At 41.6% G+C, this 26,482-nt stretch overlaps 1 protein-coding gene across 4 annotated transcripts; it reads right to left on the bottom strand.

The window, feature by feature from the left end:
- Positions 1 to 461: 461 nt before the first annotated feature.
- LOC124223845 (uncharacterized) lies at positions 462 to 26,119 on the bottom strand. 4 transcript variants are annotated; one of them, XM_046636183.1, is made up of 5 exons: positions 25,486 to 26,119; positions 3,176 to 3,451; positions 2,761 to 3,100; positions 2,444 to 2,581; positions 462 to 1,774 (listed from the first exon to the last, which is right to left on the bottom strand). In XM_046636183.1, exons 2-5 carry the CDS (start codon positions 3,444 to 3,446, stop codon positions 1,648 to 1,650), a joined length of 876 nt encoding a protein of 291 aa, XP_046492139.1. In that variant the 5' UTR covers positions 3,447 to 3,451; positions 25,486 to 26,119; the 3' UTR covers positions 462 to 1,647. The 4 variants fall into 4 exon arrangements, with proteins under 4 accessions (XP_046492139.1, XP_046492149.1, XP_068989128.1 ...); XM_046636193.1 differs by having other exon boundaries at positions 3,176 to 3,446; XM_069133027.1 differs by having other exon boundaries at positions 25,879 to 26,119.
- Between the last annotated feature and the right edge of the window lie 363 nt (positions 26,120 to 26,482).

The following is a 26,482-nucleotide window of genomic DNA, read 5'->3' as shown; positions in this document are numbered from 1 at the left end:
TCTCATTTGGTAATGTTCATACATACAGAAATATTACGAGGATTAGCTAACGTTATTTTACAAGTGCTAATGCTGCGTAAAAACATTACAGCCATAATGTATTGAACAAACGCGCTGGATCAATCGCACGTTAAGATTGATTGCACAAATGGTATCAGAAATTTCTGATGCTTTTCTAAATCCTTAGCATAATTAGTTACCGTATTTCATTTCCTTCGACATCTTGTTTCACGGTCTGACCCTTTCTTGTTATCTACAGAAAATAAAAAAAAAAAAACTGAAAACATATAAATTTCAATTTCATGCAGTCTGGATTGTAGTTTATCCTTATCCTAAATTGATTGATGTACCGTAAAAATTTTTACAACGAAGCAGTCGATTCAACGAGAGTAATAAAATATAGGCTTTTGTATAAGCGTTTCGAGTGTAATAGCCTTGCTTTGAAAATTTTTCTAGACTAATTCAAATGTAAAATACGAGAAACATAAATTATCAGACAACAGAAATGGCCAAACCGTCAAATGAGGATGAATAACAGTGCGACAAAAACATGCAATAGAAGGGGCTAAAGTACATTTCTCTTCCGAATTCCCATAGTATTGATTATCTTGAACTTTTTTTTTTTATGAAAGATAGGAAGAAAGAACGAAAAAAACGAAGCAATTTAAATAATATATAAGTAAACTAAAAATAATATGCAAATTGTAGTGGCTCAAATCTTTGAATATCTTGAAGGGGTAGAAAATAAAATAGCATTAAAAATATAGCTGTTTGTTGATATTGTTATCGTCCTATGAATATATTACACGTATATCACAACTCTACCTCCCCGTAACGCAAAACTACACAAACGCGAATTACTCAATATTTTTTTCGGCCTTGTGCCATTGCTTTTATTTTCCACTTATTTATTTAAGGATACAATTTATACGAAAACTCTTTTACGTCATTCAATATATTAAATAATTTATTTCATTATTTCAACATTGATATACACATTCACACAGTATGCTATTTACAGTATACCTAACACGTTCTTACCTTAAATTAAACAGATATACAGATAACAGTAATATAATATAGCATTCCTACAGACCATAGTAAGTAATTTACTATACTATAAATTATTCGCAATAATGTTTATTATTTTACACAAATCTCTTAAAAAAAATTCATCACTCGTTTTCCCCTGAGTCCCTTCATCATTTTTATATACACTTCATCGATTTATGATTAAAACGTGAATGTCTGCATGTCATATCTCACTAATTGTATCGAAACCACTTAACGTCACGTACCGAAGTTACAAACAGTCGGTTTTCCGTGAAATTGCACAGCACCAGATATTTGATAATAATCATATGACACGTAGTGATAATAAATAATGCGATTACTTCAACCTGTAGAGCAGCAATGATTGATTCCATAAAATTCACAGGTAATCAATACTACGGTTTTCCGCACACCATTATTGGCATAAAATAACGTTGCGAATTTTTCATCAAAATTCGATCAACAAAAAATATACTTTATTTCTCTATCCCACTGCAGTTTGATCAATTTTGCTCTGAGCATTACATATATCGCGTGCTTCATATTTTTCTTGCTAATTGAAAATGATTTGATATCTAAATGTTCATCTAAAGCCTACATAGCTGGATGTATCGTATTCCGTGTCGGAGTCCTCTTCGGTGATTCCTGTTCGAAAGTTTGCGGAATCTTATTGAACTCGTCGTCAAAATCAACCTCTCCTTCCGTGTGAACGGAATCTTCCCTGTAACACGAAATTGATGCCGGTTTATATATTATTTAAAGCATATTTTTATCGCGTCGTTTTTGAGTTCTGCAATGGATGTATAACGAAAGAGTTCATCTACCGTCTAATACTTTTTTTCTGTCAGCTTCTACATGTGTAGGTTCAATCGCCTACTTCGATCTGATTGATGTGAATACCACATAACCGTATCTGACGATGGGATCAACAACTTCTTGTGCATGACAATTGGGGAATCCCTAAATCTTGGCCATTGCCTTGTGCCTCGAGGCTTCCTAGAGCCTTCGGGCCTGAGATCTGGGTCTCACCGTTTACTTGCTTTGACGGACAAGTCACGTACTCGGTTAAATTCGCCTATTCTCTTATAAAATTCAACCGTTGCCCAAATTTTATAGCTTTGTTATGCACTGATGGTTGACCTGATACGAAACAGTTGCAGGGCAATCAAAATCTGGCTGGCTCTACAACGCGTGGTCAGGACTTGTGAACACCTCTACTGCAAATTAGCTCTCAATCAACGAAGCAATGGAGCGTTCATAATTACAGTCTTCGCACATGCCATATTGACCACTGCCATCAGCGAGCAGTTGAACTCGTTCCGAAAACACGCCATTGTTACACCAACTAGGCATTCGCATCTGCAAAGGTAATAATTGCCCGATAACTCACATGTACTTGTTTGATGATGGCAAGAACAGTGACTTCGGACACGCCTTGAAGTATGGCCAGCATTCTCCGTGCGATTTTCCCGTTTTTTCTGCATCGACGTAATCCTTCATCAGTTCAGCGAACGGCGATTTGCTCGCGCTGAAATTACAGATGGCAAAAAATTAATGCTAGGTTAAAACGAATCATCTGGTTCTATGGGCGAGGCGGGCCACCGTTCTAGTTTTGCGATATTTCGAACACCTGTCCGTGTTTTACAACCGGCATACTCCGAATCACCGCATAGAGTGAGTTATGATGGATGCCCTCAAAATACTCACGTGAAAAAAAGCCGTATAATTTCACCAACGAAGCCGAAATTGTCCAGAGGGTGACCGTGAACCTCGCATATTGCTCGGAGCAGGCAAGCTTTGCCATCCATTCCGAACTGGCTGAGCATGTCTTCGGCTATCCCGTAGAGTAAGGCGCGTTCTCCACCCTGGAACGCGTTTTTGGGAACTTCCGGTACTTCGCGTTTTTGGAGTCTGTGCTTCATGAAGGAAGCAATGAAATCCCCGAGAGCCATGCCTGCCTCTCGGCTCTGGAACGCTCTGCCGAAGACGGGGGGCAGAGCGCCGTAAGGATTCTCGTTGTCCGTTAGGCCCAGTTTGTCGAAGTCGACTGTAACGAAATTTCAAAATTAGAATCTGCCCGTCTGAGGAGGCGGGAAGACTTGAAACGGCGAAGGCAACTCACTGGTGAACGGGAAGCTCATCGACATGTTGCTGAGGAAACCGTAAGGCGGATACCTCACGAAGGGTAACAGAATCGTCGGAGTTATGGTCAGCACTGTGCCAGGAGGCAAGGCGATTCTCCCATCATTTGTAACCCACAACAGTCTCTTCTGACGGTGGTGAACCTGGGCCCCATCGTCAGGAACGACACCGGCATCCCCGGGATGATTCTGAGGCGTCGAAACTCCGAGGAATAGCATCAGACAGAAGAGCGGACCGATATTTGGCAGCATCTTTACTGAAACAAGAACGGTTCACCCATACATATGTAACGGCCTTCGGCATCAATCATTGGTGAGTGAAAAACAACGAAGCTGCAGGAAACCTGCGGAGAGGATCGGATCGACGCCGAACTCCGTTATCCCTGTATAACCAATGTCCGGCACTTGGTGCTCTCGTGGCACAGTTTGCAAATATTATATTTGGCCCTACTATATTATTGTAGACGAACTTTATTCGCACGCACGCACGCAAGTAAGATAGCCCGGAGCTTCACAGTCGTCATGTCGTGTGATGTTGATAAATTTCTTAGGACGTCTGGTCCAACGTCTATTCACGAATGTACGGTTCCCGGTTGAAATAAAAGCAAAGGCGAACGCGAACCAGATCGGAACAGATTAAGTAGGTCTGGACTAGCACAATATGCCTCGTACAATCGCCAAATTGTTAAGTACAATCAAAAATGGAATGCTGTATAACGGTCTTTTTGAAGACCCGACTACGCGGATCCGAATCCGCCCGAATCCCTCTTGAATGTGTTGACACAGATATAATTAAATACGAATACCGATTCGATTATTTTTCTGGTCAGACCACATCCCACCACCCCCCTACGAAGTTCCACTGTGATATATTCGTATTATTGATGTTTTTTTCTTGCTTTATTCTAAAGATCCGTCCCGTTTATGATTAGCATACTCGCATGAATTAATTCATACAATGTATGTATGCGACCATCATTTAATTGCGTCTACAATGATTGACTGTACTACACTCGATCTCTCTAGACGCATTAATCTGTCCAATTGATTTGATTACCGATCGTATGATCGTCGTTATTTGCATAGAATCGTTCGAGTTTCTCGATAAAAATCACTACAGATAGGGATAACTCGGAAAATTGTACAATAATTGTGAATCGCAGTGGCTTGACCGCCACTGCGGTGACATTATCGCCCGATTTGGTCGATCCGGGCAACGTTGCACCGATCGATAGACGCGGTGCAGTTAAGGAAGACTGTGGTTAACCCGGGGATTCCAGGAGGGCTGACAGGCTCGATTACAGCCAGCCGGTCTTTTCTTGTTACCAGTTTACGCTGTAGCCGGCAGACGTGAGTCGCAAACGCAACTTGGGAACAGGTCACAAACATCAAGCGACGGTTAGAGCCTTGCTCGTTGCTGCGCTGAAAGAAAGGTGCTTCTTAATGCCGCTGTAACATCACGTGCCAAGGAACATGTGGTATGAAATATAAAGACGCGATGTACTGAATTCTCTGCATTTCATCGATCGGGCAATCCATCGATTTGTCAAACAATTTAGTGCAGATATTTGCACGCAGAACGTACCGTTGACAATAAACTGTGAATAATATCCACAGCGTAGTATGGGTGAAGTGATTTTTCTAGATGTTAGACAGGTAGGACAGTTTCACCTGACGAATCTATCCTAGTGATATATTAAATATAAACAGACGAGAACACTTTCCTCGATCGGCATTAAAAAGTAACAAGAAATTAAGTTGTATTGCAATGATTCGTTTGATTTCAAGAGACCGTAACACTTACGTTACTGGCATAAATAATCATGAGAAATTATGTTGTATTGAAAAGATGTGATCGCCACGCGAATTACGAGTTATTTAACGATCACGTTTGAATATGTTCGCGTGACCCAGTGATAGCTAACTACCAGTGTTGGCTACTAATTGCGGAAATAAATTAAAACAGAGTGACGAAACAGTAACAATCCACAAGTGGAGCGAAACAAGAATGATCGAAAATTGAAACGAGTTGAAAAGGAAAAAAAATACATAATATATAGCCAGAATTGCCGATGCAATCGATTACTCTTCGCCGGGGTTTTGCCGTTACGTCTTGGAGACCCTGAGGCGCTGAATTCATAGCATAATCACTTGAATATTATACCTCACATTATCATAATTTACTAGCACGATATTCTTAAATCTCGCCTTTTTAATGCCGATTCGCAGTATGCAGAATTGAAAATCGGTTGGGATGTGCACTATACATCTGTCATAGTGCAGAAAGTCTTCTGTAGCAATTTGTATTTTTTTTTATGTGTAGAAGAACATTCACTCATAACTTATATCATGTTACTGTATGTAATAAATATTATTTTAGTTTTCTGAGGGGGGCCCCCCTTCAGACCCGAAACGTCAACGTCAACGTTGTCTTTGACTTTATTGTCCTTCGACACCGAGAAACTCTGCACATAAATTAAAGATAAGGTCGAGTAATCAATCAACATAGTGTAGAAAATTTTTACCGTGCAGGCTTAAACGTACAAAGTCGTGGATATGTTATCGCAGGAAGGCATTTTCTTGGTTATTATGGACTCGCAAATATTATATAAAACTCCAGTTGCCGCTCCCTTTAATTTTCTGATAAAATTATTCTTATACTGCAGACTGTTTGTGAATGACGACCCGTCCACCATTTAACGGTTGTCGGCGGTCAATTTATGTGGCAGGATCTTTTATCCGCACCGTAGTTAATGGAGAATAATTTTTTGCTTCTTCGCAGAATTGTTGACTTTCATATAACGGACGCACATTTAAATGTAAGAGGTCGCTCATTCACGCGGCTGGTAATTAAAAACACGTCAATTATCTGCGAAAAATCAGCGTCCCAGTCGACTGTCAGAATTGCCATAGAACCTAGAACTAGAACTGTTGCGGGGAACTGTTACGATTTGAAAACATCAGCCAACTCCGAACCTGAATTCTCAAGACCACATAATCCCTGAACTTGACGATTCGAAAACACAGTAGAATCAAATAAGACGCCAAATATTATACTTGTCAAATCAGGCGCATGGACGCGCCCACTTAAATTCCCATTCGTATTTAATATGTACCGTCAGTCAAGTTCTGGAGAACACAGAAAATTCATGAAGAATAATTCGTTGCAAAATTAAACACCAGGGTTTCAGAATACAAGGTCAATCCAACGACCGAGGACTTTGTAAAAGATGGAAGAAATTTGTTGATTATTGAACTGAACTAAGCAATTACTTTCACTGGGGAAAGGAAGACCAAGAAAGCGCGTGGTCACAAACAAGATTCTCCTACGTGTCTATACGTCAAGAAGTCTGTAGTGACTGTGCAGAATAAACATCCATTTCTCCCTGTAGAGGTATTGCCTAGAATTCTGAAATAGATGAGCCGCATAGTTGTAAACGATCTATTTATCGTTATGACTTGCACGCATTATCACGAAATTGATCATCGAACAGGTCTGACTCCGTACAACTTATGGTTATTTAAAACAAAATTAGCCTTGCCTGACCACAGCAGCCGAGCAGTATTTATTTGTGAAAATAATACGGAATTAATGTGTAGGGGCAATACCATAAACGAACGGCATACGTGCGTTCATTTTTTCGAAACACGTTTTCAGAAGTGATCCTATCACTTCGGTAAATTCTGCTCCGCACTGCAGTGCATCGAGACATTGCGTAACCTTCGTTCCACTCATGTTTCGGATACGAAAATCGATAATTTTATTTGCGTTTTTTTTAACGGTAACGGGTACCGGCTTTAGCACCGATGGAACGAGGCCAGGCGGAAGGACCAGGGGTTCGAGAAACCCGAATCGTCCTGCACGATACTATCGAGTGGATAAAAAAATCTCTGCCCGATTTGCAAGCGCGGTGTAAACAGATTTTAGTGTCACACGTTCAGCGGATACTAAGCTTGGCCCGCATTTGGCTAGTTGCCGGGTGTAAAAGAGGGGAGAAATCGAGGGGCTTCGAGGGAATGACAATATGTATTATTCACGCTCGCACTATCGATCTCGCCGACACACACCTCGTCGTAATTAGCATCGGGTGCACCAGCGACACGGCTTAACGATCAATTCGGCTCCCCAACGTTTTCGCGAAACCGTTAGTCGGCGCGAATTCCTCCCGCCTTGGCATGTATATTAGCATCGCCTACCAAAAATATCAGAAAGTTTCGAAGGTGAGATCATCCGTATGTATTGATTAATAAGTATCCGCACGGATTACCCTCATCGCCGACAATCATCCACCGATTTTTCCAAAGATCAATCAATCGTCGACGGAACCTGTAATTTTCTACATTCGGCTCAAATATTGCTTCATGGACAGCTTGAGAGTTGGCTGCGATCTAGACGATATGCTTTTTCGTCAACCTGGTCTCGTTCTATACAACGATTACGAGGGAAACACGGAGGGGAGTAAACTGCACAGTCGCCGGGTCGAATAGTCGAAAGAAACCGCACAAGTAGGAGAAGGTATCTTTTCATCCTTCATCCATTGAGCCGAGTTCATAGCTGTGCTTCGAATCAGCCGAACAATCGGCCAGGTTGCCATAAAAATGTAAACTCGAGTACTCTGGATCGGTGGAAGGCGAGTCCGTTGTCCGACAATACGAGTTTTCGCTACCGCTAGAGTTACCCTGCGACCGCGATCCCGATCCCGTCTCCTCGCTCGCCTATATCGATACACGCGCATGTGTATCCTATGTACTTGGTGTACACGGGGGACATTCACAGGTACAAAAGTCCTTGAGACGACCGGACTGCGCGCGGAAAAGGTAGCGTGGATCAATCCACGACGGAGGGGAATGAACTGCGTTCACGGTACGCCTTGCGCCTTCCTTTCCACCTGCTGCACCAGCAACGCCGGCCGATTTAGATCCTTGCACGAAGATTGTGTCGGGGGCAACGCGTTAAACCGCGGCGTGTGGGAGTACTTAGATATGCAGCTCACTCCTCATCCTCATTATCCTTACCTGCGAGTTGTCGCGCGTTTCCCGAGCGGCTTCATTGTCAAAGTATACTAGAGAAAGTCTTTGTCCGCTTTAGTGCAGGACGTCGAATCGAGGTACGTAGGTCGCAGGGACAGCTTTGGTAAGATTTGCTTTTGAAAAATCGGACACGTACGTATTGGAAAACGCGCCGATGGAAATAATTGGCTTCCTACATCGTAAGTATATTGCAAATGTTTGTTGGAAGGGAGGAAAATTTTTTCGTACGCTTTGCCACTCCGCAGCTTTCTTTAACACTGCCAGCCAACAAACGACAAAGACTGTACCGGAAAGTATTGGAAGAGATTGAAGGAACTCGGGATCGCCAGGACCCAGCCATCTTCGTCAAATTTACGGCAAATTTCTTTCTGCAAATTTTTAGCCACTGGGGATTTGTAATAGAACGAACTTCGTCATTATATATGTTTTTACTGTCTACGACACGAATGACTTGCCACGTATTGTGGTGAGGAGAAAAAGATGTCGACTGACTCCGTGGAAAATATCACGTTAGCACGAAACCCGACATTGTTATTCCGTGTCGAAATGGGGAGAATGGAGCGAATTAATTAAGATCCATACCCCAGTCGGGCGTTTACCGTTTAATTTTGCACGTGCAGCCCAGGGACAGCAGTATGGAAAGAACCTCCTCCCCGCCACTGACGTAGCTATCCTGATCGCCCAATTATTTTGTAACCATTACAACGGTCTGCGGTAAGCTATACAGTCACTGGATACAGATTATTTGAGATCTATTCCCGCAGATTACTATCGTCGCGTGATTCATCAAGCATTTAATTTACAGGCTGTCTCGAAATAACTCAGACCTTATGAGTATACTTCAATAGATAATGATGTTTGTGATAAGAGTAATATGGAGCAAAGTAAAAGGTGTTTCTTTGTCGGATTCCAGATCAAACTGTCTGTTACTGTAGACGGATCGTGCCATGGACTCTGAATGCCTGTTTTGGACGGCAGTTAGCCTACGAAAGCTAAACAAAAATCGCTTTCAGTCACAGGTCAAGCAACTGGTTTACAATGTCGTCTAATAAAAGTAACTATTAAAATGAATATTCCTGTTTTTATGACTGCAGCCTCACTCGTTTCATAGCATCCGTGTAAAAGTGAATGAGAAACTACTCTACTTAATTTCTCCAGCCTGACTTCGGTAGTGAAATTTCAACTACCAGGTATGCGGTACGATAAGTCAACAGATCTCGTTTATATTATATGATAATACATTTTGTCATTCAGGTTACGGAGGAAATAAAATCTTAGACCGCTGTCGAGAATCGTGTAGATTCAATTACCGATGTCGTGTAATTTTTTATTTTTTTTTTTTAGGTTTGTTATTCTTTAAAGAATTTTACCCAGCACAACTTTAACAGCATAAATATTGCGAACCAAAAAAACGAAATTGGGTATTTTCGCGAAGAAAGTTCATTTTTTCAGTGTGTATAACGCATGGGAACACCAAATAATCATGAAGTTGAAGAAGGTAACGTTATTGTAACGATGCATGTTTAGAAAAAATCATTACTTCACACCTTCAGGGTTGTCTGAAATTTAGTAAACCATACTAAATAAAACACATTCATATTTTGAAAAGCCAATTCACTGGAAGTCATTCTAAAATGAAACAATAATAAATTTTGCCCTGATGTTTCGTTTCAGAAACGTTACTAACTTCAGCTTCGTCAATAATTGGGTTGTAGTTTTTCATCGGCATCAAAACCTAATCGTGGATGGTACAAGCAATTGAATTTCACTTATTTCGTTAAATGTATGTACGTAAGTAAACATTGGTTGCATTAGACATTGTTGTAGTTTTCAACCTGCTATATGTATTTTAATTTTTGTAGATAGGAAACGACGTGATCAAATAATTTTTAATTTCTCTACTTGTTACGTATGTAAAGTTTTTACACGCACAGACCGAATGGCTCATCAGAGAAACCGCAGGTTTTACAGGTTCGTCTGAAGCATCAAATCTGTCAGACAAGAGGGAAAAACCCGCCCAATTGCTATAGTTATGAAGGTATTGATCTTACTTATTTGGAGATCACATCCGACATATGGAGACATGGCTAATATAGTTGGAAATTTTTACTCGCATGAATATATCCAATCAGTTGATTCGACTTGTTGTCTTCGCTAAACTGGGTAATCCATAATAGCAAACTACATGAGAAACACAATTTAATTGTATAACGTACACGATAGAGAGGACGGGTTCCGATGAATCTACAACCCATTGAAACTTACTGATTTTTCAGAACCGTCGGCACGTAGCGTTTAACGGAATTTAATCTGACGGATATAACCAAAGAGGGTAGCCTTCCTTTTTCTGTGACTTTCGGAGCCAAATCTTCATGCGACAGAATCGATTGAAACTTCTCAAACTGTTGTACTCACGGGGATGGAAAAACGATTTTCCAAACTTCCTGGGTTCAGCAGTTAAATAAATAAAAGCATATGTTCATTTATTTCTATATTTCAATCAAGACTGCGTCAAATACTAACAATACAATATACAAATCGCATCCTGCAGAGATACAATTCCGCCTGTACACAGAACGAAACTTGAACTACTTATAAACTACAATTATTTTATATTTATTATATATAATATATATTTAATCGTACAACATTTTTTATACACTGCTTGAGAAATAGGATGGTGCACTACTGTTTCCTTATATAATAGGCATATTTATTACGTAATGTTTGATAATTTTTTTACATGTCTGTTTACCATTAACTTTAATACGTACTATTTGACGAATTGTTGAGAAACTATACTCTAACACCCTAACACATGTACAATAATTGAAGCACATGAAATAAACTGAAATTGATACTTTATTACGTTCAGATTGTATTTCTCCTTCCCTACAAGTATGTGAATCCGAGGCAAATTTTATGTTTTTCGGTAAAAAATTTTCGTCAGGCGTCCGCAAGAAGTCAAGGCTGTCCGGAAAAAATTTCTCTAGCGGAATGATAGCTATATGAAATCTGAATGAGTCGGTGACAGCGTTGCTCGCATCCGCTCAACTTGGGCTGGAGAATTCCTTCAAGCTTGATCTCGGCGTAAGTCTTCCTTTTCCTGCGATTTCAGAGCCAGGGAGACGCGGTCCTGGAGTCAATCTGGATGGGCCAATGTGGGCTAATGAAACGCTGAGTAGTGAGAATTTTCATCGCAATTTTGGCGAAATTATCAGATGGGGTCAGCCTTGCTCTTTATTTGGCCGTGAGTTTTTTTTTCTCCGAATCGATTTGTACAACCATTACTAAACTAGTTGAACCCCCGCGAACTCAGAAAACGCGGCGGAAAGATCGTAGGACCGACACCAAAAAAATGGCGGCTAAAATTCTTCGTTTTTCGGCTCTAACTTTTGATCCGTTGCTCGCAGCGTGTTCGGGCTACGCCCAATCGATTTCTCTCGCGAAATTACGTCGGAAAAGTGCACGAGAGAATTAATTCAAGCACTTTTCAAAATCGCGAAAATTTTCGCCAAAAACACAAAGGGGTTGGCCTTACTTTTTTTTTGGGCAAAGAACTTTTGGTCTCAGATTCGATTTGTTTGAGTCTTTCTCGACTAATTGGACCCCCAGGAACTCAGGAAACGCAGCAAAAGCAGCGTAGGACCAACAGCAGAGAAATGACGACGGAGAGAGCACCAGTCGAAAAATGTGGAAATCACGGGGTCTCGTTTTTCGGCTCTAACTTTTGATCCGTTGCTCGCAGCGTATTCGGGCTACGCCCAATCAATTTCTCTCGCAAAATTACGTCGGAAAAGTGCGCGAAAGAATTATTTCGAGCACTTTCCAGAATCGCGAAAATTTTCGCCAAAAATACAAAGGGGTTAGCCTGACTTTTTTTTAAGCAAAAAACTTTTGGTCTCAGATTCGTTTTAAACGACCCTTATCTGATCAATTGGACCCTCAGGAACTCAGAAATCGCAGCGAAAAGAGCGTAGGACCAACAGGTGAGAAATGGCAAGCAAAAAAGCACCTGCTGAAAAATGTCGAAAATTGGGGATCTGGTTTTTTGGCTGTAACTTTTGACCCTCCACTCGCAGCGTATTCCGACTGCGCCCAATCGATTTATCTCGCAAAATTACGTCGATATAGTGCTCCAAAGCTCTGATTCCAGCACTTTTCAAAATCGCGAAAATTTTCGCCAAAAACACAAAGGGGTTAGCCTTACTTTTTTTTTGGGCAAAAAACTTTTGGTCTCAGATTCGTTTTAAACGACCCTTATCTGATCAATTGGACCCTCAGGAACTCAGAAATCGCGGCGAAAAGAGCGTAGGACCAACAGGTGAGAAATGGCAAGCAAAAAAGCACCTGCTGAAAAATGTCGAAAATCGAGGATCTGGTTTTTTGGCTGTAACTTTTGACCCTCCACTCGCAGCGTATTCCGACTGCGCCCAATCGATTTCTCTCGCAAAATTACGTCGATATAGTGCTCCAAAGCTCTGATTCCAGCACTTTTCAAAATCGCGAAAATTTTCGCCAAAAACACAAAGGGGTTAGCCTTACTTTTTTTTTGCGCAAAAAACTTTTGGTCTCAGATTCGTTTTAAACGACCCTTATCTGATCAATTGGACCCTCAGGAACTCAGAAATCGCAGCGAAAAGAGCGTAGGACCAACAGGTGAGAAATGGCAAGCAAAAAAGCACCTGCTGAAAAATGTCGAAAATTGAGGATCTGGTTTCTTGGCTGTAACTTTTGACCCTCCACTCGCAGCGTATTCCGACTGCGCCCAATCGATTTCTCTCGCAAAATTACGTCGATATAGTGCTCCAAAGCTCTGATTCCAGCACTTTTCAAAATCGCGAAAATTTTCGCCAAAAACACAAAGGGGTTAGCCTTACTTTTTTTTTGGGCAAAAAACTTTTGGTCTCAGATTCGTTTTAAACGACCCTTATCTGATCAATTGGACCCTCAGGAACTCAGAAATCGCGGCGAAAAGAGCGTAGGACCAACAGGTGAGAAATGGCAAGCAAAAAAGCACCTGCTGAAAAATGTCGAAAATTGGGGATCTGGTTTTTTGGCTGTAACTTTTGACCCTCCACTCGCAGCGTATTCCGACTGCGCCCAATCGATTTATCTCGCAAAATTACGTCGATATAGTGCTCTAAAGCTCTGATTCCAGCACTTTTCAAAATCGCGAAAATTTTCGCCAAAAACACAAAGGGGTTAGCCTTACTTTTTTTTTGGGCAAAAAACTTTTGGTCTCAGATTCGTTTTAAACGACCCTTATCTGATCAATTGGACCCTCAGGAACTCAGAAATCGCGGCGAAAAGAGCGTAGGACCAACAGGTGAGAAATGGCAAGCAAAAAAGCACCTGCTGAAAAATGTCGAAAATTGAGGATCTGGTTTCTTGGCTGTAACTTTTGACCCACCACTCGCAGCGTATTCGGACTGCGCCCAATCGATTTCTCTCGCAAAATTACGTCGATATAGTGCTCCAAAGCTCTGATTCCAGCACTTTTCGAAATCGCGAAAATTTTCGCCAAAAACACAAAGGGGTTAGCCTTACTTTTTTTTTGCGCAAAAAACTTTTGGTCTCAGATTCGTTTTAAACGACCCTTATCTGATCAATTGGACCCTCAGGAACTCAGAAATCGCAGCGAAAAGAGCGTAGGACCAACAGGTGAGAAATGGCAAGCAAAAAAGCACCTGCTGAAAAATGTCGAAAATTGAGGATCTGGTTTCTTGGCTGTAACTTTTGACCCTCCACTCGCAGCGTATTCCGACTGCGCCCAATCGATTTCTCTCGCAAAATTACGTCGATATAGTGCTCCAAAGCTCTGATTCCAGCACTTTTCAAAATCGCGAAAATTTTCGCCAAAAACACAAAGGGGTTAGCCTTACTTTTTTTTTGGGCAAAAAACTTTTGGTCTCAGATTCGTTTTAAACGACCCTTATCTGATCAATTGGACCCTCAGGAACTCAGAAATCGCGGCGAAAAGAGCGTAGGACCAACAGGTGAGAAATGGCAAGCAAAAAAGCACCTGCTGAAAAATGTCGAAAATTGAGGATCTGGTTTTTTGGCTGTAACTTTTGACCCTCCACTCGCAGCGTATTCCGACTGCGCCCAATCGATTTCTCTCGCAAAACTACGTCGATATAGTGCTCCAAAGCTCTGATTCCAGCACTTTTCAAAATCGCAAAAATTTTCGCCAAAAACACAAAGGGGTTAGCCTTACTTTTTTTTTGGGCAAAAAACTTTTGGTCTCAGATTCGTTTTAAACGACCCTTATCTGATCAATTGGACCCTCAGGAACTCAGAAATCGCGGCGAAAAGAGCGTAGGACCAACAGGTGAGAAATGGCAAGCAAAAAAGCACCTGCTGAAAAATGTCGAAAATTGAGGATCTGGTTTCTTGGCTGTAACTTTTGACCCACCACTCGCAGCGTATTCGGACTGCGCCCAATCGATTTCTCTCGCAAAATTACGTCGATATAGTGCTCCAAAGCTCTGATTCCAGCACTTTTCGAAATCGCGAAAATTTTCGCCAAAAACACAAAGGGGTTAGCCTTACTTTTTTTTTGCGCAAAAAACTTTTGGTCTCAGATTCGTTTTAAACGACCCTTATCTGATCAATTGGACCCTCAGGAACTCAGAAATCGCAGCGAAAAGAGCGTAGGACCAACAGGTGAGAAATGGCAAGCAAAAAAGCACCTGCTGAAAAATGTCGAAAATTGAGGATCTGGTTTCTTGGCTGTAACTTTTGACCCTCCACTCGCAGCGTATTCCGACTGCGCCCAATCGATTTCTCTCGCAAAATTACGTCGATATAGTGCTCCAAAGCTCTGATTCCAGCACTTTTCGAAATCGCGAAAATTTTCGCCAAAAACACAAAGGGGTTAGCCTTACTTTTTTTTTGCGCAAAAAACTTTTGGTCTCAGATTCGTTTTAAACGACCCTTATCTGATCAATTGGACCCTCAGGAACTCAGAAATCGCAGCGAAAAGAGCGTAGGACCAACAGGTGAGAAATGGCAAGCAAAAAAGCACCTGCTGAAAAATGTCGAAAATTGAGGATCTGGTTTCTTGGCTGTAACTTTTGACCCTCCACTCGCAGCGTATTCCGACTGCGCCCAATCGATTTCTCTCGCAAAATTACGTCGATATAGTGCTCCAAAGCTCTGATTCCAGCACTTTTCAAAATCGCGAAAATTTTCGCCAAAAACACAAAGGGGTTAGCCTTACTTTTTTTTTGGGCAAAAAACTTTTGGTCTCAGATTCGTTTTAAACGACCCTTATCTGATCAATTGGACCCTCAGGAACTCAGAAATCGCGGCGAAAAGAGCGTAGGACCAACAGGTGAGAAATGGCAAGCAAAAAAGCACCTGCTGAAAAATGTCGAAAATTGAGGATCTGGTTTTTTGGCTGTAACTTTTGACCCTCCACTCGCAGCGTATTCCGACTGCGCCCAATCGATTTCTCTCGCAAAATTACGTCGATATAGTGCTCCAAAGCTCTGATTCCAGCACTTTTCAAAATCGCAAAAATTTTCGCCAAAAACACAAAGGGGTTAGCCTTACTTTTTTGTTGGGCAAAAAACTTTTAGTCTCAGATTCGTTTTAAACGACCCTTATCTGATCAATTGGACCCTCAGGAACTCAGAAATCGCGGCGAAAAGAGCGTAGGACCAACAGGTGAGAAATGGCAAGCAAAAAAGCACCTGCTGAAAAATGTCGAAAATTGGGGATCTGGTTTTTTGGCTGTAACTTTTGACCCTCCACTCGCAGCGTATTCCGACTGCGCCCAATCGATTTATCTCGCAAAATTACGTCGATATAGTGCTCTAAAGCTCTGATTCCAGCACTTTTCAAAATCGCGAAAATTTTCGCCAAAAACACAAAGGGGTTAGCCTTACTTTTTTTTTGGGCAAAAAACTTTTGGTCTCAGATTCGTTTTAAACGACCCTTATCTGATCAATTGGACCCTCAGGAACTCAGAAATCGCGGCGAAAAGAGCGTAGGACCAACAGGTGAGAAATGGCAAGCAAAAAAGCACCTGCTGAAAAATGTCGAAAATTGAGGATCTGGTTTCTTGGCTGTAACTTTTGACCCACCACTCGCAGCGTATTCGGACTGCGCCCAATCGATTTCTCTCGCAAAATTACGTCGATATAGTGCTCCAAAGCTCTGATTCCAGCACTTTTCGAAATCGCGAAAATTTTCGCCAAAAACACAAAGGGGTTAGCCTTACTTTTTTTTTGCGCAAAAAACTTTTGGTCTCAGATTCGTTTTAAACGACCCTTATCTGATCAATTGGACCCTCAGGAACTCAGAAATCGCGGCGAAAAGAGCGTAGGACCAACAGGTGAGAAATGGCAAGCAAAAAAGCACCTGCTGAAAAATGTCGAAAATTGAGGATCTGGTTTCTTGGCTGTAACTTTTGACCCTCCACTCGCAGCGTATTCCGACTGCGCCCAATCGATTTCTCTCGCAAAATTACGTCGATATAGTGCTCCAAAGCTCTGATTCCAGCACTTTTCGAAATCGCGAAAATTTTCGCCAAAAACACAAAGGGGTTAGCCTTACTTTTTTTTTGCGCAAAAAACTTTTGGTCTCAGATTCGTTTTAAACGACCCTTATCTGATCAATTGGACCCTCAGGAACTCAGAAATCGCGGCGAAAAGAGCGTAGGACCAACAGGTGAGAAATGGCAAGCAAAAAAGCACCTGCTGAAAAATGTCGAAAATTGAGGATCTGGTTTCTTGGCTGTAACTTTTGACCCACCACTCGCAGCGTATTCGGACTGCGCCCAATCGATTTCTCTCGCAAAATTACGTCGATATAGTGCTCCAAAGCTCTGATTCCAGCACTTTTCGAAATCGCGAAAATTTTCGCCAAAAACACAAAGGGGTTAGCCTTACTTTTTTTTTGCGCAAAAAACTTTTGGTCTCAGATTCGTTTTAAACGACCCTTATCTGATCAATTGGACCCTCAGGAACTCAGAAATCGCAGCGAAAAGAGCGTAGGACCAACAGGTGAGAAATGGCAAGCAAAAAAGCACCTGCTGAAAAATGTCGAAAATTGAGGATCTGGTTTCTTGGCTGTAACTTTTGACCCTCCACTCGCAGCGTATTCCGACTGCGCCCAATCGATTTCTCTCGCAAAATTACGTCGATATAGTGCTCCAAAGCTCTGATTCCAGCACTTTTCAAAATCGCGAAAATTTTCGCCAAAAACACAAAGGGGTTAGCCTTACTTTTTTTTTGGGCAAAAAACTTTTGGTCTCAGATTCGTTTTAAACGACCCTTATCTGATCAATTGGACCCTCAGGAACTCAGAAATCGCGGCGAAAAGAGCGTAGGACCAACAGGTGAGAAATGGCAAGCAAAAAAGCACCTGCTGAAAAATGTCGAAAATTGAGGATCTGGTTTCTTGGCTGTAACTTTTGACCCTCCACTCGCAGCGTATTCCGACTGCGCCCAATCGATTTCTCTCGCAAAATTACGTCGATATAGTGCTCCAAAGCTCTGATTCCAGCACTTTTCGAAATCGCGAAAATTTTCGCCAAAAACACAAAGGGGTTAGCCTTACTTTTTTTTTGCGCAAAAAACTTTTGGTCTCAGATTCGTTTTAAACGACCCTTATCTGATCAATTGGACCCTCAGGAACTCAGAAATCGCAGCGAAAAGAGCGTAGGACCAACAGGTGAGAAATGGCAAGCAAAAAAGCACCTGCTGAAAAATGTCGAAAATTGAGGATCTGGTTTCTTGGCTGTAACTTTTGACCCTCCACTCGCAGCGTATTCCGACTGCGCCCAATCGATTTCTCTCGCAAAATTACGTCGATATAGTGCTCCAAAGCTCTGATTCCAGCACTTTTCAAAATCGCGAAAATTTTCGCCAAAAACACAAAGGGGTTAGCCTTACTTTTTTTTTGGGCAAAAAACTTTTGGTCTCAGATTCGTTTTAAACGACCCTTATCTGATCAATTGGACCCTCAGGAACTCAGAAATCGCGGCGAAAAGAGCGTAGGACCAACAGGTGAGAAATGGCAAGCAAAAAAGCACCTGCTGAAAAATGTCGAAAATTGAGGATCTGGTTTTTTGGCTGTAACTTTTGACCCTCCACTCGCAGCGTATTCCGACTGCGCCCAATCGATTTCTCTCGCAAAATTACGTCGATATAGTGCTCCAAAGCTCTGATTCCAGCACTTTTCAAAATCGCAAAAATTTTCGCCAAAAACACAAAGGGGTTAGCCTTACTTTTTTTTTGGGCAAAAAACTTTTAGTCTCAGATTCGTTTTAAACGACCCTTATCTGATCAATTGGACCCTCAGGAACTCAGAAATCGCGGCGAAAAGAGCGTAGGACCAACAGGTGAGAAATGGCAAGCAAAAAAGCACCTGCTGAAAAATGTCGAAAATTGAGGATCTGGTTTCTTGGCTGTAACTTTTGACCCTCCACTCGCAGCGTATTCCGACTGCGCCCAATCGATTTCTCTCGCAAAATTACGTCGATATAGTGCTCCAAAGCTCTGATTCCAGCACTTTTCGAAATCGCGAAAATTTTCGCCAAAAACACAAAGGGGTTAGCCTTACTTTTTTTTTGCGCAAAAAACTTTTGGTCTCAGATTCGTTTTAAACGACCCTTATCTGATCAATTGGACCCTCAGGAACTCAGAAATCGCAGCGAAAAGAGCGTAGGACCAACAGGTGAGAAATGGCAAGCAAAAAAGCACCTGCTGAAAAATGTCGAAAATTGAGGATCTGGTTTCTTGGCTGTAACTTTTGACCCTCCACTCGCAGCGTATTCCGACTGCGCCCAATCGATTTCTCTCGCAAAATTACGTCGATATAGTGCTCCAAAGCTCTGATTCCAGCACTTTTCAAAATCGCGAAAATTTTCGCCAAAAACACAAAGGGGTTAGCCTTACTTTTTTTTTGGGCAAAAAACTTTTGGTCTCAGATTCGTTTTAAACGACCCTTATCTGATCAATTGGACCCTCAGGAACTCAGAAATCGCGGCGAAAAGAGCGTAGGACCAACAGGTGAGAAATGGCAAGCAAAAAAGCACCTGCTGAAAAATGTCGAAAATTGAGGATCTGGTTTTTTGGCTGTAACTTTTGACCCTCCACTCGCAGCGTATTCCGACTGCGCCCAATCGATTTCTCTCGCAAAATTACGTCGATATAGTGCTCCAAAGCTCTGATTCCAGCACTTTTCAAAATCGCAAAAATTTTCGCCAAAAACACAAAGGGGTTAGCCTTACTTTTTTTTTGGGCAAAAAACTTTTAGTCTCAGATTCGTTTTAAACGACCCTTATCTGATCAATTGGACCCTCAGGAACTCAGAAATCGCGGCGAAAAGAGCGTAGGACCAACAGGTGAGAAATGGCAAGCAAAAAAGCACCTGCTGAAAAATGTCGAAAATTGGGGATCTGGTTTTTTGGCTGTAACTTTTGACCCTCCACTCGCAGCGTATTCCGACTGCGCCCAATCGATTTATCTCGCAAAATTACGTCGATATAGTGCTCTAAAGCTCTGATTCCAGCACTTTTCAAAATCGCGAAAATTTTCGCCAAAAACACAAAGGGGTTAGCCTTACTTTTTTTTTGGGCAAAAAACTTTTGGTCTCAGATTCGTTTTAAACGACCCTTATCTGATCAATTGGACCCTCAGGAACTCAGAAATCGCGGCGAAAAGAGCGTAGGACCAACAGGTGAGAAATGGCAAGCAAAAAAGCACCTGCTGAAAAATGTCGAAAATTGAGGATCTGGTTTCTTGGCTGTAACTTTTGACCCACCACTCGCAGCGTATTCGGACTGCGCCCAATCGATTTCTCTCGCAAAATTACGTCGATATAGTGCTCCAAAGCTCTGATTCCAGCACTTTTCGAAATCGCGAAAATTTTCGCCAAAAACACAAAGGGGTTAGCCTTACTTTTTTTTTGCGCAAAAAACTTTTGGTCTCAGATTCGTTTTAAACGACCCTTATCTGATCAATTGGACCCTCAGGAACTCAGATATCGCAGCGAAAAGAGAGTAGGACCGACAGGTGAGAAATGGCGAGCAAAAAAGCACCTGCTGAAAAATGTCGAAAATTGAGGATCTGGTTTTTTGGCTGTAACTTTTGACCCACCACTCGCAGCGTATTCGGACTGCGCCCAATCGACTTCTCTCGCAAAATTACGTCGGAAAAGTGCACGAAAGAATTATTTCGAGCACTTTCCAGAATCGCGAAAATTTTCGCCAAAAATACAAAGGGGTTAGCCTTACTTTTTTTTTGAGCAAAAAACTTTTGGTCTCAGATTCGTTTTAAACGACCCTTATCTGATCAATTGGACCCTCAGGAACTCAGTAATCGCAGCGAAAAGAGCGTAGGACCAACAGGTGAGAAATGGCGAGCAAAAAAGCACCTGCTGAAAAATGTCGAAAATTGAGGATCTGGTTTTTTGGCTGTAACTTTTGACCCACCACTCGCAGCGTATTCGGACTGCGCCCAATCGATTTCTCTCGCAAAATTACGTCGGAAAAGTGCACGAAAGAATTAATTCGAGCACTTTTCAAAATCGCGAAAATATTCGCCAAAAACACAAAGGGGTTAGCCTTACTTTTTTTTTGGGCAAAAAACTTTTGGTCTCAGATTCGTTTTAAACGACCCTTATCTGACCAATTGGACCCTCAGGAACTCAGAAATGGCAGCGAAAAGAGCGTATGACCAACAGGTAAGAAATGGCAAGCAAAAAAGCACCTGCTGAAAAATGTCAAAAATTGGGGATCTGGTTTTTTGGCTGTAACTTTTGACCCTCCACTCGCAGCGTATTCCGACTGCGCCCAATCGATTTCTCTCGCAAAATTACGTCGATATAGTGCTCCAAAGCTCCGATTCCAGCACTTTTCGAAATCGCGAAAATTTTCGCCAAAAACACAAAGGGGTTAGCCTTACTTTTTTTTTGGGCAAAAAACTTTTGGTCTCAGATTCGTTTTAAACGACCCTTATCTGACCAATTGGACCCTCAGGAACTCAGAAATGGCAGCGAAAAGAGCGTATGACCAACAGGTAAGAAATGGCAAGCAAAAAAGCACCTGCTGAAAAATGTCAAAAATTGGGGATCTGGTTTTTTGGCTGTAACTTTTGACCCTCCACTCGCAGCGTATTCCGACTGCGCCCAATCGATTTCTCTCGCAAAATTACGTCGATATAGTGCTCCAAAGCTCTGATTCCAGCACTTTTCGGAATCGCGAAAATTTTCGCCAAAAACACAAAGGGGTTAGCCTTACTTTTTTTTTGGGCAAAAAACTTTTGGTCTCAGATTCGTTTTAAACGACCCTTATCAGATCAATTGGACCCTCAGGAACTCAGAAATCGCAGCGAAAAGAGCGTAGGACCAACAGGTGAGAAATGGCGAGCAAAAAAGCACCTGCTGAAAAATGTCGAAAATTGAGGATCTGGTTTCTTGGCTGTAACTTTTGACCCTCCACTCGCAGCGTATTCCGACTGCGCCCAATCGATTTCTCTCGCAAAATTACGTCGATATAGTGCTCCAAAGCTCTGATTCCAGCACTTTTCAAAATCGCGAAAATTTTCGCCAAAAACACAAAGGGGTTAGCCTTACTTTTTTTTTGGGCAAAAAACTTTTGGTCTCAGATTCGTTTTAAACGACCCTTATCTGATCAATTGGACCCTCAGGAACTCAGAAATCGCGGCGAAAAGAGCGTAGGACCAACAGGTGAGAAATGGCAAGCAAAAAAGCACCTGCTGAAATATGTCGAAAATTGAGGATCTGGTTTTTTGGCTGTAACTTTTGACCCTCCACTCGCAGCGTATTCCGACTGCGCCCAATCGATTTCTCTCGCAAAATTACGTCGATATAGTGCTCCAAAGCTCTGATTCCAGCACTTTTCAAAATCGCGAAAATTTTCGCCAAAAACACAAAGGGGTTAGCCTTACTTTTTTTTGCGCAAAAAACTTTTGGTCTCAGATTCGTTTTAAACGACCCTTATCTGATCAATTGGACCCTCAGGAACTCAGAAATCGCAGCGAAAAGAGCGTAGGACCAACAGGTGAGAAATAGCAAGCAAAAAAGCACCTGCTGAAAAATGTCGAAAATTGGAGATCTGGTTTTTTGGCTGTAACTTTTGACCCTCCACTCGCAGCGTATTCCGACTGCGCCCAATCGGTTTCTCTCGCAAAATTACGTCGATATAGTGCTCCAAAGCTCTGATTCCAGCACTTTTCAAAATCGCGAAAATTTTCGCCAAAAACACAAAGGGGTTAGCCTTACTTTTTTTTTGGGCAAAAAACTTTTGGTCTCAGATTCGTTTTAAACGACCCTTATCTGATCAATTGGACCCTCAGGAACTCAGATATCGCAGCGAAAAGAGAGTAGGACCGACAGGTGAGAAATGGCGAGCAAAAAAGCACCTGCTGAAAAATGTCGAAAATTGAGGATCTGGTTTTTTGGCTGTAACTTTTGACCCACCACTCGCAGCGTATTCGGACTGCGCCCAATCGATTTCTCTCGCAAAATTACGTCGGAAAAGTGCACGAAAGAATTAATTCGAGCACTTTCCAGAATCGCGAAAATTTTCGCCGAAAACACAAAGGGGTTAGCCTTACTTTTTTTTTGGGCAAAAAACTTTTGGTCTCAGATTCGTTTTAAACGACCCTTATCTAATCAATTGGACCCTCAGGAACTTAGAAATCGCAGCGAAAAGAGCGTAGGACCAACAGGTGAGAAATGGCGAGCAAAAAAGCACCTGCTGAAAAATGTCGAAAATTGAGGATCTGATTTTTTGGCTGTAACTTTTGACCCTCCACTCGCAGCATATTCCGACTGCGCCCAATCGATTTCTCTCGCAAAATTACGTCGATATAGTGCTCCAAAGCTCCGATTCCAGCACTTTTCGAAATCGCGAAAATTTTCGCCAAAAACACAAAGGGGTTAGCCTTACTTTTTTTTTGAGCAAAAAACTTTCGGTCTCAGATTCGTTCTAAACGACCCTTATCTGATCAATTGGACCCTCAGGAACTTAGAAATCGCAGCGAAAAGAGCGTAGGACCAACAGGTGAGAAATGGCAAGCAAAAAAGCACCTGCTGAAAAATGTCGAAAATTGAGGATCTGGTTTTTTGGCTGTAACTTTTGACCCTCCACTCGCAGCGTATTGGGACTGCGCCCAATCGATTTCTCTCGCAAAATTACGTCGGAAAAGTGCACTAAAGAATTAATCGGAGCCCTTTTCAAAATCGCGAAAATTTTCGCCAAAAACACAAAGGGGTTAGCACTACTTTTTTTTTGTGCAAAAAACTTTTGGTCGCAGAGTCGTTTTAAACGACCCTTATCTGATCAATTGGACCCTCAGGAACTCAGATATCGCAGCGAAACGAGAGTAGGACCGACAGGTGAGAAATGGCGAGCAAAAAAGCACCTGCTGAAAAATGTCGAAAATTGAGGATCTGGTTTTTTAGCTGTAACTTTTGACCCACCACTCGCAGCGTATTCGGACTGCGCCCAATCGATTTTTCCCGCAAAATTACGTCGGAAAAGTGCACGAAAGAATTAATTCAAGCACTTTTTAAAACCGCGAAAATTTTCGCCAAAAACACAAAGGGGTTAGCCTTACTTTTTTTTTGAGCAAAAAACTTTTGGTCTCAGATTTGATTTGTATGACTCTTTCTCGACTAATTGGACCCCCAGGAACTCAGAAAACGCAGCAAAAGCAGCGTTGGACCAACAGCAGAGAAATGACGACGGAAAGAGCACCAGTCAAAAAAATGTGGAAATCACAGGTTCTTGTTTTTTGGCTCTAACTTTTGATCCGTTGCTCGCAGCGTATTCGGACTGCGCCCAATCGATTTTTCTCGCAAAATTACGTCGGAAAAGTGCACCAAAAAATTTATTTAAGCACTTTTCGAAATCGCATAAGTTTTAGTCAAAACTGCAAAGGGATTAGCCATCCGTATTCTCTGAGGTTTAAGCCAGCAACTTCATGCCTTGAAATCGATCGATATTACCTCTTCTACAATATGCAAACGCCGAGAAACGAGAAAAGCTATTCAAAACCTTGTAAGAGCAAAGGCTGAGGAAATATGAGGGAAACGTCTCATCTTTGGGCTGTAATGTGCGACATACTGCTTGCTGCTACTTCAAACTCTGCGCGAGACATTTGTTTACAAAAATTTTGTCGATATGGCGATTGGTACGATCTTTTCTAGACCATTAGGAGCCCAAGGAAGTCAGCAAATGCTAATAAAACTGCGTAAAGCCTTCAGCTTAGGAGATACGAGGAAAATGTTTCGTTTTTTACTTACAGCTCGCAAGGACTCCAAACTGTGCCTAATCGGTTTTTTACGCACAATTACGTCGATACAGCACCTAAATAAATACATTCTAGCGTTTTACCAAACTACTTTCCATTTGCAGCGATTTTGGTGCCGAAAACTCTTTGTCTTGGCATAAATTTAAATTACGTTATTCAAACTAATTGGATCCCTAGAAATTCAAAAAAGACATCTCGAATATTTTAGGATCAACAGCTATGAAACTACAAAGAGAATATGAAGCAATTTTTTGGTCGCTGGCACTCACTTCTGATGAACTGTTGTCAGTGATTAGGGACTATGCGCAATCGTATTTTTTGAATAAATTACACCCAAGTTTTTGATTATTGAAATTTTTGAATTCGCAGTAGCGTTTTTTTGTACAAACATAAAAGACCACAGTAAAGGCAACAGTATCTACAGTATCGCTGTTTGTTTTTTTCAATCGTATTTTCACATTAATATCACAGCCGTTCTCTTACCCTTTTTCTAATACTTCTTACCCTCTACCGTTATATATATTGGTCCCAGAGGCTGTCGGCGGGAAAAAATTCATCCTCTGTGCGAGGGCTCGAAATTGTTGTTTAACTCGCTGACTGCACTATCTTATAGATTAGTGCATAGATTCCGCATGCGTACTCTCAGCACAATTTACGTACGAGTTCTGCAGCAAAGCGACGGCTCATAGACTTGATCATCATTTTGCAATTACTTGTTGAAGAGTTACGGTGATTCAAATGATCGTGACAGCTGAGCAGTAGGTTCACAGCTTGTGTAGACAATGATTATTCCTTGAAACGTGAGAGCAAAGTAGAGCCAAGTAGAGTCGAAATTTGAGTACCATTAAACATCATTTTGTACAGAAAAGAAATACTGGTAGACCAGAATGGTTTTATTATACCATGGTAGTAGACCTGATGTGAGTTATTTGTATATCTCCACGATAGTTTAATAAAAATATTACCTTCGCGCGGTTCGAACGTATGGATCTTGATCCAGCACGACGCGACGACGGCCAGGAATGGAGAAGATTCGTAAAAATGTGGAGTAACGTTGATGCACGCTGAGTAACAGGGCTATGGCATAATTCCTCTCTGCTGCCAGACTTGGTTGTCGTGTATTTCGCTTCACTTAGATGCTTTTCAGATTTTTTATGAATGTTCAGAGGATGGAATTCGTTACACAAATTGCGATTGAACCGATACCATTATTTCGTATATGGTACATAGCTTATGTTAACAATAACTACCGACAGTCCTGATAATTTAATTCACAATTTATCGCATATTACTGTTTTGTTTCAACAGAATAGTAAAAAAACAAGTGATATTATCGAAATTATTTAAATCACGCTTACTTTTTTTAGTGTCGTTCCGTGGGTTTACTCTTTGATTTCACTGCGCGGGCAATTAAATAAATGGTATTGTTCAACAATATTTACGCTTTAATCGTACAATCATAGCATGCACATAAAAGAACGTTCTTCTTTCATTACTCAAGTACAATCACTACAGGGAAGACGTGTAACTTTAGAAGCTGATAATATTTATTGAGCTGACGGTAAACGCCTTTCCATCGAGCGTGATTCGCGAAGAAGAGCGGCTTCAGTACTGCATGCGAGGCTTGCATACGCGAGGCACTATCCTGTTCGAGAATCTCCCCACCTCCCGTATACCATAACCACCACCATCGCCACAATCTTCAGATTTTTGCGCCACTGACCGTATGATCATTTAACTATTCAATCCCCGTACTTCAATGCTGTCTTGGCATACATTTATAGCCCAGTAACCGACAGTTGTGACTTGTGATTATAACAACCTATCGCCGCGTTCCTTGCACAAGGTGGACAAACAGATACAGAACGAAAATTCTGTCTCAAAATTTGGCGTGATTACCATGAACAGACACGGTAAAAAAAAAAACCATTCAAATTTTATCCCATGCTTAAAAGCACATTC

This window comes from Neodiprion pinetum, chromosome 1 (assembly GCF_021155775.2).
Source record: "Neodiprion pinetum isolate iyNeoPine1 chromosome 1, iyNeoPine1.2, whole genome shotgun sequence".
In the NCBI taxonomy this organism is placed as follows: Eukaryota; Metazoa; Arthropoda; class Insecta; order Hymenoptera; family Diprionidae; genus Neodiprion; species Neodiprion pinetum.
This window is presented reverse-complemented; position numbering and strand designations above follow the sequence as displayed.